The 14,443-nt window shown below is 37.9% G+C and overlaps 1 protein-coding gene across 4 annotated transcripts in view; it reads right to left on the bottom strand.

Annotated features, from left to right (window-relative positions):
- Nucleotides 1-14,443, bottom strand: part of WDPCP (WD repeat containing planar cell polarity effector) — a 330,758-nt gene that overhangs the window by 180,432 nt on the left and 135,883 nt on the right. For all 4 annotated transcript variants that reach the window (XM_060117623.1, XM_060117625.1, XM_060117622.1 and 1 more), the window contains exons 7-8: nucleotides 3,238-3,352; nucleotides 1,241-1,374 (exon numbers count right to left, since the gene is read on the bottom strand). In XM_060117623.1, coding sequence (XP_059973606.1) covers nucleotides 1,241-1,374; nucleotides 3,238-3,352 — 249 coding nt within the window. The remainder of the gene's footprint in view (nucleotides 1-1,240; nucleotides 1,375-3,237; nucleotides 3,353-14,443) is intronic.

Consider the following 14,443-nt stretch of genomic DNA (forward strand, 5'->3'; position numbering starts at 1 on the left):
AATCTACAGTTAGCTATTCTGGAAAATAATATCCCATTAAGAATGCTAAACCAATTTTTTTTACTAAACAAAATATAATATATGAATACCACCGATTTTCAGTTTAAAAGAATCAATATTATACAAAGTGTTATAGAAGCTCCACAAAGTTGGCAGACAAAACCAAATTTTAGTTTATTACCACAATGAAACACTTATTTAATGTATTTTATCCCATGTTAAAAATCTTTTTTATAAGAGTAGATTTTTCCAATAAATAAAATTAATCCTCCCATACCACCACCACCTCAGTCACAATAAGAAATAATGCAAAAGGGCAAAAGGTTAGGTTAAATACTACTTTTCAAACACACACATAAAGTTGACCTTTAAGAATCTTTGCCCTTGTTACAGACACTCTAGGTATGGTGTAAGTGTGCATCTTGTTTAAGGAAGCTGTATATCAGCCCCGTTCCCAGTGAACTGTCTCAAATCCACGTCACAGAGGCTGGATCAATCTTGCAAACACAAGTCATTGCTGAAAAGAGGCCTTGAACTGAAACAGCCTGGAAAATGTATTAGATACTCATCCTACCAGAGAGTATGCCTTCCAAGCAGTTAAAATGTAATGTGGCAAAACTTAAATTAAATACATCATTTAAAATAAAAATCCTGCCTTAACAGATGTAAGGTCCTTGATACAAGGAAACAAATTACCTGGAGTTACTGAAGGGAGAGATACTAACACAGGTAGGAGATTTCTTTTTGCATTTTTCTCCACAGTTAGAGTTGGGTGTGGGGGGCAGGGGAGTCTTCCCACTCTTCGTTTATTACACATTTCTATTAACCTTTGAAAGTGCCTTCTTCTTTCTTTCTTTTCTTGTGAAATGGAAGCCAGAGCAGCTATCCTGGCCTAGAAGGATGATACCGGGTCTTAGGGGAAAATGAGAATGGTGTATATACTACCACTAGCAAGAAAACCATTTTCGAATGTGTAACTTGCCTCTATTATCTGTCTCTGACTTCTGTTAAGTACTATATAAATTACTGCAAGCATGCCACTGTTAGACCCCCATAATGAGAGTAAAAAAGAAAACTCTGGATGGCCACTGTTTCTAGTTGATCAAGCTTAATCTTATAATAACTTTGGTTTTTCTGAAATCCGGAATGATTCAATAAAAACAAGCATAACATCAACTCTTGTGATACTCTAGCATACCTTAATAATTAACAATATGACTATATAAAATGAAATCTCTACCTTATAATCCAAGGCTGAGAGTTTTTCCAGTCTTTTGTTTGTATCAGGAGAACCCATCTTCTTGGTAAACTGAATAAAACATAGTTTGTTTTGTGCCAAAAATGATAAGATGATAAAGCTGTCTGTGAGAAGAGCTTAAAAAAAAAGATTTGATAATACTAGCAAATACTAAGTTAGAATAAAATAATAAAGAATTAACAGTTTCTTCCACTGAAATATTATCAAAAACTATTTTCAGAAGATAAATGAATATGAATTGAAATAACTAAAGTCTCCTAAATACCATTATGACATTTTACAAAGATAGTAAAGATACTGGGAATAAACAACAATCATCAATCTAATCATCTACAGCTTTATTTTTAGAGCACACAGGTAGATAATTAATATTCATAGGTTACATAAAGGGCCATTAATGTTATAAAAATTGTTGATAAAAACATATAGTAGGAATTTGAGAAATGTTTTATATTGTTCCCAGCATAAAGAAATTATTGAATGTTTTATATATTTTTCTTTACTTCCATACCCTGACTGTGCAAGCAGTAACCAACAGTATATCTACACAATTACAGGAGAATCTGGAGAACTGCCAAGAAATCACATTGTTATCATGGTCTCATGAGAGTGTATCATTTGTGGTATAAATAAAAGAAACAAGTGAAAAAAGATATCTCAGCGACATGAATAGTGTTGGAAGTCTCCTTTTAATTCTTATGGAGGAGAATCAATATGACAAAATCATCACAGCCACTAGTTTCTTTGCACTGTCAATGAAGGGGTCAATTATTAGACATGTGAAAATGGAACCTCTTCCATAGGGAAGCTTCTTTAGCACCATGATCCTATAAGGAAAAGGAAATGGCACACTTATAACCTTAACCCCAGCTTTCATTATCAGGAATATGGCTAATGATAGCCATCCTGCAGAGTGCTTTTCTCTATGAAATTGTGTCTGATTTATTCAGAGATAGCTAGTGAGCACACACAGCAGAAGGAAGGTTTCTGTAATCTAACCTCTGTCCTTTCCATTAGATCACACTTTCCTTTGATTATTCAATTTAAGATACTGACAATTTTCAATCTCTAATGATAATGCAATCTGTTTCTTAGACCATTTTTTCACCTTGAATTAAAAACATAATCTTAAAACTTCAGGAGTCAGCACACTTTAGTGCAAAGAAAATGGGCTTTGCAGCCAGAACCTGGGTTCAAATCTCAACCCAGTCATTTCTGGGCTAGTCCTTAGTATCTCATTAGTGGTCATGTTCCTTAGTATTTCAGCTTCAATTTCCTTATCCATAAAATGGAAATAACTATACCTTATAAGGAATTTTTTTTTTAATTAAATGATATACGTAGGTTAGCACAGCATAGAGCCTTTTAGGGATTAATAAATGTCAGTACCCTACTTTTTCAATTACTGGCTTAAAGTCTTTTTTTATGTGCTTTGTAGCAATTATGTACTGATTGTGGTATCACTTAATAGGATTCAGATTTATCTAGTATATTTGGCATTGATTTTTGATATTTATAAATACTGCCCAACTCTCTCAAAAGTTAGTATTCACAGACTTTGGTAACAGAGAATCTTCCTAACAGCCAAAGCACAGGTTTTGTTTTTGCTTTTGTTTTTTTACTGGTGGCTGTGTTGACAAATTTGCGTTATTTATTATTCAAAATTCATGTGAAAATGAAAAATATTTGAAATGTCAACACACCAAAAAAAAATAAACACCTCTTTTGAAAATACGTTCACATTTTTTAAAGCAAAGAATGAAAAATACTCAAGGATATGAGCCTAACACTTGACAAAAACTTTGATATTAAATATTAGTCAAAACTTGTATGGGTCCCAGGGGTTGTAACTATGCTATTACAAGCAATTACTTGTGTTTTCAAGTCCCCAGTGGTAATAATTAGTCTACCTGTTGACACACTATTTCTCCTGCCCCACTGTTAATGTAGGCAATTGATTTGCACATGGGGGTAATTACCATCACTGATGGTGTCTGAGATGAGCTTCCCCACCAGGCTTCTGTCAATCACCACTTTCTCCAGCTGCGGCCCGGAAAGGCTTAAGGACACCAGCACACCTGAACCAAAGAGAAGCTAAAACCAGGGAAAGAGGGAGAGGGGGAGGGAGATATACTGAGAATTAGAATCTTTTAAAAATCTCTCCCCAAATGCACAACTTATACAGATATTAACATGTGCATCTACACCATGGAATTATAAAGAGTTTTTCTTCTTCGAAAAACAATCAATGACATCCTGAGTAAAAAGATACAGGTGGTTAAATGATGCAACACAATAAGGGCACTGATTAGTGCTATAAGCAGAAACTGAATTTAGTTCATGTTTATTAGAAGTGTAATCTTCTAAATACTTAGAAAATAACCATGTGGAAAAAACTGCTTTGCACTGCATTCAGAAATGTGATGTGTCTTAAACTGAAATGTTTTCAAAGATTACTATTTATATCAGAAATTAAAAGATTTCTTAAGCTTTGAATAATCAATGCTACACATTAGAGAAAAGATGTCATCATTACAATATTAACAGCAAGTATTACAATGTATTTGGAATTTAAACCGCATTTCTACAAATAAAGATCTTGTCTAAAATATTAAAATACATGTAAATCAAGGCAATTAAAGTAAAATGTTAAAATTCATAAATAAATACCACATATCAGAAATAGCTTCTCAAGGAGAGATACAGTAAAGTACGCAGGCTTTATTAATATTAGCGTTCACCCAACCACCCAACAAAAGATGTCTGGATATCACCATTATGGTTTTATACTGCTCCTTTCCATTTGTGGCAGCATAATTCATTCATCTCCAAATGTTTAAAACTTCTGAAAGGACTATGCATATGTGTATGCTTGTTATCTATGAGATTATGAAATATCAACATTGGAAGAAATTGTTTCACCTTCAGGGCAGCAGACTCAAAGCAGATGAATCATGGAATAGCATATGGTATAGAAAGAAAAAAACCAATTGTCAGTAAACTAATCATGAACATGCCAGCCAAACCCAAAGACAACTATGATTTTAAACAAAACAGGGGACTTCCCCACCTACCTAAGCATCATGTCCCAGCTAGACAGGATGATTCTGTGACAAGACATATTGTGACATGTGTGAGAGATGAGCAGCATCAGGGACCAGGTTAATTAAAAAAAAAAACCATTACTCCCCTATGGTCTAACAGATTCCAGGCACATGAATCAGAAAAGAAACTGAAGGGTCCCACATGACTTAATGAATTGTCCATTTCATGTTAATGCCCCCAAAGGGGGCGGAGGGCAGGGGAAAGGAGAATTTAATCAACTTTATTGGTCTGGGAGACTAATAAGAGAAGGCACATTTGTTCCAAGAATTTCAAAATACTTCACAAATTAATTAATCTCTGCTGAATTATGAATTACATCCAGCCCTGCCATATACCTTGATGACAAACACTGATAGTTCCCTTTTAGGGAATTCCCCCATAACAATGTAACATATTATATTATATAACAATATATTATATAATAATATAATGTGGTCTTTACTCCCTACATTCTCCCTTCTCAGACAGGGAATTTTAGGGTCATCTTTCATACCTAGTTCTCCCCTTTATAATAGCTTTTGCTCCCTCATTTATTCAAAGCACCTCAAATATCTGTCCTTTTCTATTTATTTTTATCTACTAAAACTTTATACCTATACTCTTAAGCACCTCTTTTCTTCATTATCCACTGATTACTAGCTCCTTATGGATACTAGCTAGGCCACTTTTATCTTTGTGTCTTCAGTGCCTAGAACAATGCCAGGCACATAGGAGGTGCTAACTAAATGGTTAGAGAAAGAATCATAATTAACATCATAGGATCAAATAATTCATAGTTAGAAGGAAACCTGGTCTAATCTTCCACTCCCACGTGACATGGAAGTTCCTCTGCAGCATCCCTACAAGCATTCTTCAAGCATCCAGCCCATGCTTGAAAACTGCCAGTGACCAGAAGCTTATTACCTTACAGGAAAGCTGTTCTACCACTAGTAAGTTCTAATCAATTTAAAGATCAGTCTTTCATTTTTTTCATTCAACAGAAACTGAATGTTGATTATATGCCAAACACTAAACTAAATTTAGTGGCTCAAAAGTGAATCAAATATAACCCTTAAAATAGGTTAAATATAGGTTAGTACAGAGAGGTAGGGATATAAGCAAGTAAGTGTAATAAAGTGTTACTGGTCCTATCATAAGAATACATACTGGGTAGACTGGGGGTACTGAGAAGAGGTGGCGATGCTTGAGCTTGAGGTGAAGGCTAACACCGCCTTCTAAGAACGTCTACAGTAGCCCCAGTTTCTCTTCAATAGTGCTCTTTTTACATATTAAAAGATAATAACATAGTGGTTAAGAACATGGACTCAAATCAAAATGAAATCAGCACTGGCTCTATGTCTTACTAGCCGTGTGACCTTGAGGGAGTTACTTAACTTCTATAACTTCATTTCCTCCTCTGAGACGAGGTATAATAATATCTAGTTCATAGGATGAGGATTAAATTACTATTTACAAACAGTATTTAGAGTAATATCTGGCACACAGTAAATGTCTGTAATTATAATTATTGTTATTATTATTCAAACATTACTCATATGTTTTCACTATACCATTTACCATCTCTGAACACATTCCTCTGTCTTTTTTAAAATCTTGTGCCCAGACTGGGCTCGATGTTAGATATGGAACACTAGACTCCAGGTGAGTTATAACCACTACAATCTTTTGTCACTTTTCCTATTTGCTCTGAGTTAACAAGGATACTGTCTCCAAGATATGTGCAAGTTCTTTCAGAACTTTGGAATTTAATTTGTCCAGGTCCCAAATTTGTTGTTCCTTATTTTGTGCTCTCACCACAATTATCATGAACTAACCCTCATCTCCTAATAGAAATTACTTTTTCTATGTATGAGCACTTGTTATGTTATAAAATTAATTCTAAAAGACCACTTTTGTCGGATGGAGATGGAAAGTGCAACTGTGATAGTACGTAAAAGAGGGAACTTAAGCGGGAAAGGATTTGAAGGGGAAGTGTCAAGGCGTAGCAGGAAAGCATACATACATCAGTAGATAACTGACATACACATGGAGATAGGGGGAGTGATTTGGGGACTGTGGATCCTGCCCACTGAGCTTGGGCATTCCTTCAGAATCTTTCTCAAAGGATGGATGCAGCCACTAATGCATTCACTCATTCATTCCACAAATGAATATTTAGTATTTTGTAAGAGCCAGGCCCTGTTCTAGGTGCTGAAGATACAGCATTGAACAAAACACACAATGCCCTTGCCCTACCTCCCTTCAGGAAGCTTGCATTTGAGTGTGGACAAAGAGAACAAAAAATAGTTTTAAAATAATGTCAGAAAGCAATAAGAACTACAGAGAAAAATAAAGCACAATATGGATGCAGGCTTTAGGAGGATGCTGTTTTAAGTAAATGACTAATAAAGAGAAGTAAAAAGCCCTCCCTGAGGAGATGACATTTGAGTACAGATCCAAATGAAGTGAAAGAACAAGTGATATGATTATTTGGAGAAAGGGAGTTTGAGGCAGAGAACAGCAAATGCAAAAACTCTGAGGTTAGAATGTGCCTGGGACAACTGAGGAAAGGTAGGCCAGTGTGGCTTGTGGGGAGTGAGTGAAAGGGATATTCAGAGGATGAAATTAGCGAGGTAGTCAGGGGCCAGGTTACACTGATGTTTCTGATGAGAAGCCATAGGGTTTTAAGCAGCAGAGAATTATAATTTATGTTTTAAAGAGGGATCAGGGCGGGGCTTCCCTGGTGGCGCAGTGGTTGAGAGTCTGCCTGCCAATGCAGGGGACACGGGTTCGAGCCCTGGTCTGGGAGGATCCCACATGCCCCGGAGCGGCTGGGCCCGTGAGCCACAACTGCTGAGCCTGCACGTCTGGAGCCTGTGCTCTGCAACAAGAGGCTGCGATAGTGAGAGGCCCGCGCGCCGCGATTAAGAGTGGCCCCCACTCACTGCAACTGGAGAAAGCCCTCGCACAGAAACGAAGACCCAACACAGCCAAAACTAAATAAAGAAATAAAAATTTAAAAAATATATATATATAAAATAAAAAAATAAATAAAGAGGGATCAGGGCAAGAGTAAAAGCAAGGAGACCATTAGGAAGCTATTGCAGTGGTCCGGGTGAGAGAAGATGATGGCTTGAACTAGAATGGCAATGCTAGAGGAAACAGTATGTCGATAGATTTGAGATATATTTTAAAGGGGACTTGCTGAAGAATTGGATGTGGCATACAAGAGGAAAACTCAAAGGTTTTTGGGCTGAGCAACTATGTTTACCGAGATAGGAAACACTTGAGGAGAAGTAAATTTAGCTTGGGGGAATCGAGGATTTGGTGTGGACATGTTAAGTTTAAGGTGTCTATGGACATATAAGTAGAGACAATATCAAGTAGTCTGAAGTTCAGGGTGAGGTGGTGGCTGGAGATTATATTTGGGAGTCATCAACAATGTAAAGGTAGTGTTTAACATGGAACTGAATAAGCTCTCCTTAAAAAATGAGTGGAGAGATCATAAGGGTGGGGCCCTAATCTAATTTGACTGGTGTCCTTATAAGAGGAAGAGACACCAGAGGGCTCTCTCTTTCCATGTGCACACACAGAGAAAAGGCCATATGACAACGAAGTAAGAAGATGGCTGTTTACAAGTAAGGCAGAGAGGCCTTATCAGAAACCAACCCTCAGCGCACCTTGGTCTTAGACTTCCAGCTTCTAGAACTGTGAGAAAATAAATTTCTGTTGCTTAAGAAGAAGAAAAAAAGTGGAAAGAGAGAAAGAGGTCCAAGGTTTGAGCTCTGGGACATGCCAATCTTTAGAGGTGTTAAAAGATCAGGTTAGTCCTCTACTGACACCTAGTTTGGGTACTCATTAGGATCAAGGTATGTCCATCATTTCAGATTTCCAAATGTCTTGTGTCCTAGCAGTATCCCTAACACCAGATTTTGGAATAAGAAGGTACAAACAAATTAATAAGTTAATTAATGCATTTTTATAAAACAACCTGTGGGGAAGCATAAGGTTTCCGAGTACTGGTGCCAAAGATATTCCTGGATACAGTAATGGAGATAACCAGAATTAGGGGGAAAAAAATAGTCTGGGTCTCAGGAAAAGAATATTCTAGCCCAGACAGGAAAGTATCTCCACCTGTTTCCCCAAAAAGTTAGTTCTTAAGCTCTCCAAAATGGAAAAAGCCTATGTAAGATTTGGCAGGACAAGAAGGAAAAAGGGCACCAAGATACTGTCCTACTCGACTACAAGGAACTGGAGAATTCAACAGCTCAGAAAATGAAAAAGAGCAGACAAAGAAGCAAAGTGAGACACCTCCAGAGCACATTTGAGTTTGAGAAGAGATCCACAGCATGAATAAATGAGAGGGCCCATGGGATTTCCCAACATTGTTCCAATTTTAATGTCGTTCCTTGTGCAGAAGATGACTAAGGCAAAATAGGAACTGAAACTTTTCCTTTTCTCCAATACCCTGTCAGACAGGAAGTATCTTCCTTGCTAGTTCTGCTCTGACCATGTTTCTTCCTATTGCTTTTATAATTTTTTCCTTCTCATTTTCTTCAATAAGCTCATACCAGAGAGGTGTGCTTTCTCTTTAAGAAACTAAGAAATGATTCCCATGATATTCAGATGGTTCTTCAAATTGGTTTCTCTTAACCTTATGTTGAGTACTTAATTAGAAGTGAAATGGAACTGGGAAAAGAAAGAGAAAATTTTACCAGATGACATCATTAACAAAACTTAAGCAATCACAAGAATCCGAGTTTCATTCACTCAGTAGATCAAAAATATGCGAGTGCCTCCTATATATATGCCAAGCATACAGACGGGGATACAATGGTGAATGATGCAGGCATGTATTGGTAGAATATGCATAGAATACGGCGGAAAATCTCATCTAAGAGAAGTGGAGATTTTGGTTAAGACAGATGACTGCTTCCTAGAAGAGGCAGTTTAGTAGCCATAAAGAAGAGAAATATTACATCATACATCATGTATTGACCGATACATCATGGTCTCAAGTACTGAAGAACTGGTGCCGTAAATAACCGTGAATGAGCTATTTTATAATGGTGATCACAGCAATTTAATTGTATTCAGTATTCTCACTGGCTAAGGAAACTCCCCCCCAAATCATGTGATTATTATGACATCTGGGGAGAAGTGAAAAGTAAAGGCATGCAGGATCAGTACTAGAAATCAACACTGGGTGATAGGTTCAATCCATCATTTGAGAGGTAAGTCATGGACAGGCAGCTAAGACTGATCCCATGAAATCATCAGGAGACGTGGGAGACAGCAGGTGCTAAACACTACAATCCAGAGAGGCAACAAAGTATTATGACCCTTGGAATGAATTCTAGGGTTGAAGCAGATATTTAAAGTATTAATATTATAAACCATTCCTCTGGAGGCCCAGTGAATTTGCATCAGGATGAGACCCAATACCTCCCTCAACCCTGCCCCCCAATTCAATCCATGGGATAAATTCTGCAGAAACTCAGAACTATAGACAGACAAACAACTTTACATTGAGGAAATCTATAATGAAAGGTAGGGTCACTGATCATTTTAACAGATAACCTGCTGGAAGAGAGATAACATGTTTTCTGTAATTTATTACTTCATTCAGCAAACTTTTTTTTTTTTTTTTTTTTTTTTTTGCGGTACACGGGCCTCTCACTGTTGTGGCCTCTCCCGTTGCGGAGCACAGGCTCCAGACGTACAGGCTCAGCGGCCATGGCTCACGGGCCCAGTCGCTCCGCGGCATGTGGGATCTTCCCAGACCGGGGCAAGAACCCGTGTCCCCTGCATCGGCAGGTGGACTCTCAACCACTGCGTGACCAGGGAAGCCCTCAGCAAACATTACTGAGTATAGAGGCAAATCATGCCTGACTAATCCATTAAAGTAGAGACACAAAAGTGAATGTAGTTAAGACAAGAATAAGAAAAAAAAATTTAATTGACTCACTATAGGGAATTGACTAAGAAAAAGAAACAAAAGGACAAGAAACAAACAGGTATTTTTTTCTAGATAGAGAAGTGCTAACAATGGGGTTTCCCAAAGATTTCTGTGATGTTATTCAACATATGGAACAGATACACTCCTGGAAATTTGCCTGCTAAATCTATTTAAAATTACAAAATCTCATTTTCTCACTTATTCTCATTATAAAATGAGTGATGCTACATTTTAATCCCTAATGTAATTTTAAATCCAGCTCTTTTATATATATAAAATAATTACATAAAATAAATGATTGTTCTTAGAAAATACAATATTTTATGAAATGCATGAAAGAACATGGTACAAAGGTAAATCTTGTATTTGCCAGTAGTTTTAAGGATCTAAAGGATAAAAACAGTGGTAAGAAGTGAACAGGACAGCCCATTACTTTTGTACAAAATCTTATAATTTACAGAGGACTTTAATACACACCATCTCTATAATTCATATGAAATGCCAGTACAACTCTGGTACATAGTAAGTACGTAAGTTAAAAAATAATAGTAACAAGGTTAATCCTCATACTAATTCACAATCAGAAGGGTAAAGCAACTAACCAAAGGTGTCATAATTAGTGGAGAAGTAGAGACCAAGACATAGGACAAATCCTATGTCCCCCCACAACTGGCCCACTTAGGAACTAATATCCTTTAACTCTCACTCAGTTGATTTCCATGAAGTAGCCCATCTGGTTTTCTTCTCTCCAGCTCCTTCTTCAACCTAAACCAGCTTCCCTCTAAACCAGCGGTTCTCAAGTGTGGGGATGATTTTGGCCAGCAGGGGACATTTGGCAATGTCCGGAGACACTGTGGTTGTTGCACCTGTATATGTTAGCCAGTTCCAGGGAGGCTCACCTGAACAAAAGCACCTGTAAATGAGTTGCTGTGGAGGCAAAGGTGTTTTCCATGTCTCCAACAAGCAGATGATTTGGAAGCTTCTCAAAATCAACACTTTTCTCATAAAGAAAAGGTAACAAATGAGGACCAGGTCAGATATTTTAAATGGAGTGGTGGGCAGTGCACAGTTCAGATCAGAGCCTGGAAGAAGCCTGTACCAATGTCTGTAACTCTGTTCAGAGATATGACTCTGATAACTAATGCCAGTTGTCAAGAAAGAAAAAGCCCAAGGGCAACTCAGAGTCCTAACCATAGCCTGATAGAAATATCCTGTAAGAACACCTCCTTGCTTTTGTTCTAATTCTCAGCTCACCAATCAACCTTCTTATCTATAATTTAGTCCCTTAAATAATTCATCCATCAGGTGGGGGGGCACTGTAGCTATGTATATTTGATAACCCAGGAGTTCAGAGTAAAGAGGAGAGGGCTTAGAATTGGGCCTTGAGGAACCCTAACATTCAAGGACGGGGAAAGAAGCATAGGCCTGAAAAGGACACAGAGAAGAATGCTGGAGAGGTAGGAAGAATATTAGAAGAGCAAAGTGTCATCGAGAACTAACAGAAAAAAGTATCTGAAGAACACTGGAGTGGTCAGTACTGTTGAATCCTCCTGTGTATTTAAGATGGTGCTTTAAAAAAAAAAAGTCTATTGGATTTAGTGATACAGAGGGTTTTTTGTAATCTCAGTGTAAAAGGTTTTCAGTGTAATCAGGAGAAAAGTATAGCTGAAGTTGGTTAAATGCTGAGTGAGCAACAGAGAAATGGAGACTCCAAACAGAAATTCTTTTGAGAAATTTGATTCTGAAGGAAACGGATAAGACATGGTGGTACCTGAGATGAATACTAATTGTGTTTACTTGTTTAAGTAGAAAAGAGTAGAGCCTATTTAAGTTGACCAGGAATCTCAAGGAATTCCAAATAGCCAAAACAATTTTGAAAAAGAAGAAAGTTCTCACCCTTCCTGATTTCAAGACATATTATAAAGCCACAATAATCAAAATAGTGCGGTACTATCAAAAGACAGATCTACAAGCCAACGGAACAGAATAGAGAGCCCAGAAATATACCCTCACAAATATGATCTTCAAATGATCTTCAACAAGAGCCAAGACCACTCAATAGGGAAAGAACAGTCTCTTCAACAAATGGTGCTGGGAAAACTGGATATCCACATGCAAAAGAGTGAAGATGGACCCTTACCTTATAACATACACAAAAAATAACTCAAAATGGATTAAAGACCTAGACTCAGACCCAAAACCGTAAAACTCCTTGAAGAAACCATAGGGGAAAAGCTTCATAACGTTGGATTTGAAAATGATTTCTTAGATATGACACTAAAAGCAAAAATAGACAAATGTGACTACATAAAATTTTAAAACTTTTGTGCATCAGAGGACACAATTAACAGAGTGAAAAGACAACCTACAGAGTGGGAGAAAGTATTTGCAAATCATATATCTGACAAGAGATTAATATCCAAAATATACTTTTTAAAACTCCTATAACTCAACAAAAAGAAAAAAATCAAAAAACCCAATTAACAAATGGGCAAAGGACTTGAATGGACATTTCTCCAAAGATGATATACAAATGGCCAACAAGCATATGAAAAGATGCTCAAGATCACTAATCTTTAGAAAAATGTGTATCAAAACCACAATGAGTTATCACCTCACACCCACAAAATAGCAACTATCAAAAAAAAAAAAGAACACAGGGCTTCCCTGGTGGCGCAGTGGTTGAGAGTCCGCCTGTGGATGCAGGGGACATGGGTTCGTGCCCTGTTCTGGGAAGATCCCACATGCCGCGGAGCGGCTGGGCCCGTGAGCCATGGCCGCTGAGCCTGCACGTCCGGAGCCTGTGCTCCGCAACGGGAGAGGCCACAACAGTGAGAGGCCTGCGTACCACACACACACACACACACAAAAAGTATTTCAATTAAAGAAATACACATATAAATTGTTAAAATGTCAAAGAATACTTGGAATTAAAGCAGCTGTTTACTGTCTTATCCCACCACAGCCTCTCATCCCACTCTCAAATGTAACCATTTCAACTCCTGGTAATTTCTCCTGGTTCTACCATCATATTTCTAAATACGTTGTGTCACTTAGAACTGCATTCAGGTGCATGTAATACAAACCTTAAAAAAAAAAAGTCATTACTTAACCGAATGGAAGTTTGTTCTTCCTCACAGAACAAGAAATATGGCCTTAAGCAGTCCATGGCTGAAAAGACAGCTCCATGACATCAACAGGTACCAGGAACCTACTCTTCATCCCCTTTCCCTTTATTAAGTGGCTTTTGGTTAACATTACTCCAGCAATTAATTCTTCCCTTTTCTGCATTGACTGTACTACTCCCATTAGCTTATCAACAGGAACAGATGTTATTTCTTGCATCTAAAAAAAGAAACAAAAACCTCTTTTAACCTCACCTCTCTCTCAAGCTCCTGACCTATTTCTCCATTTTCCTTTATAACGTAATCCTTTCTGATGTTGTAAAGCCCTAATTTCTCTCCTCCCATTTTCCCTTAAATACATTCCAGTCAGGCTTCTACCCATACCATCTATTGACCCTGCTCTAATCTAGGTCACGAATGACCTCCGTGCTACTCCATCCGATAGTCAATATCAGGCAACTTGTTACTGGTATGCTACATACCAGCAACACTCAACTTTCTTGCTGAAACCTAGTTTCCGGCGCACCACATTCCCTTCAGTGTGCTCTACCTCTCTGGCTACTCCTTATTCCTCTCCTTTCTCCATCTCTCCCTTTCTCTCTCTCCAATCCCCAATGCTGGAGCACCCCAGAGCTCCGCCCTTCTGCCTCCTCTAGTTCTCTATCTACACTCACTCCCTTGGTGATCTTCACTGATTTCTTGGCTATAATACCATCTCTGTTGCTGCCTCCCAAATTTCTCTCTCCAGCCCAGGCGCTTCTCTAAACTACACATTCCTATAACCAATTGTCTACTGTCTTCTCTACTTCAATATCTAACAGGCATTTCAAACACTGACGTCAAAAACTGAGCTCCTGATATTTCCCTCTAAAATGTCTCTTCTCAGTCTTCGCCATCTCAGTAAATGGCCATTCTTCCGGTTGCTTAGAAATTTCTCCTATATTCCACACCGGATCCATCAGCAGAATCTGGCCACTTCTCACCACTTGACAGCTCCATGCGGTCAAAACCACCGTT

The sequence above is a fragment of the Mesoplodon densirostris genome, chromosome 14, assembly GCF_025265405.1.
Source record: "Mesoplodon densirostris isolate mMesDen1 chromosome 14, mMesDen1 primary haplotype, whole genome shotgun sequence".
Lineage (NCBI taxonomy): Eukaryota > Metazoa > Chordata > Mammalia > Artiodactyla > Ziphiidae > Mesoplodon > Mesoplodon densirostris.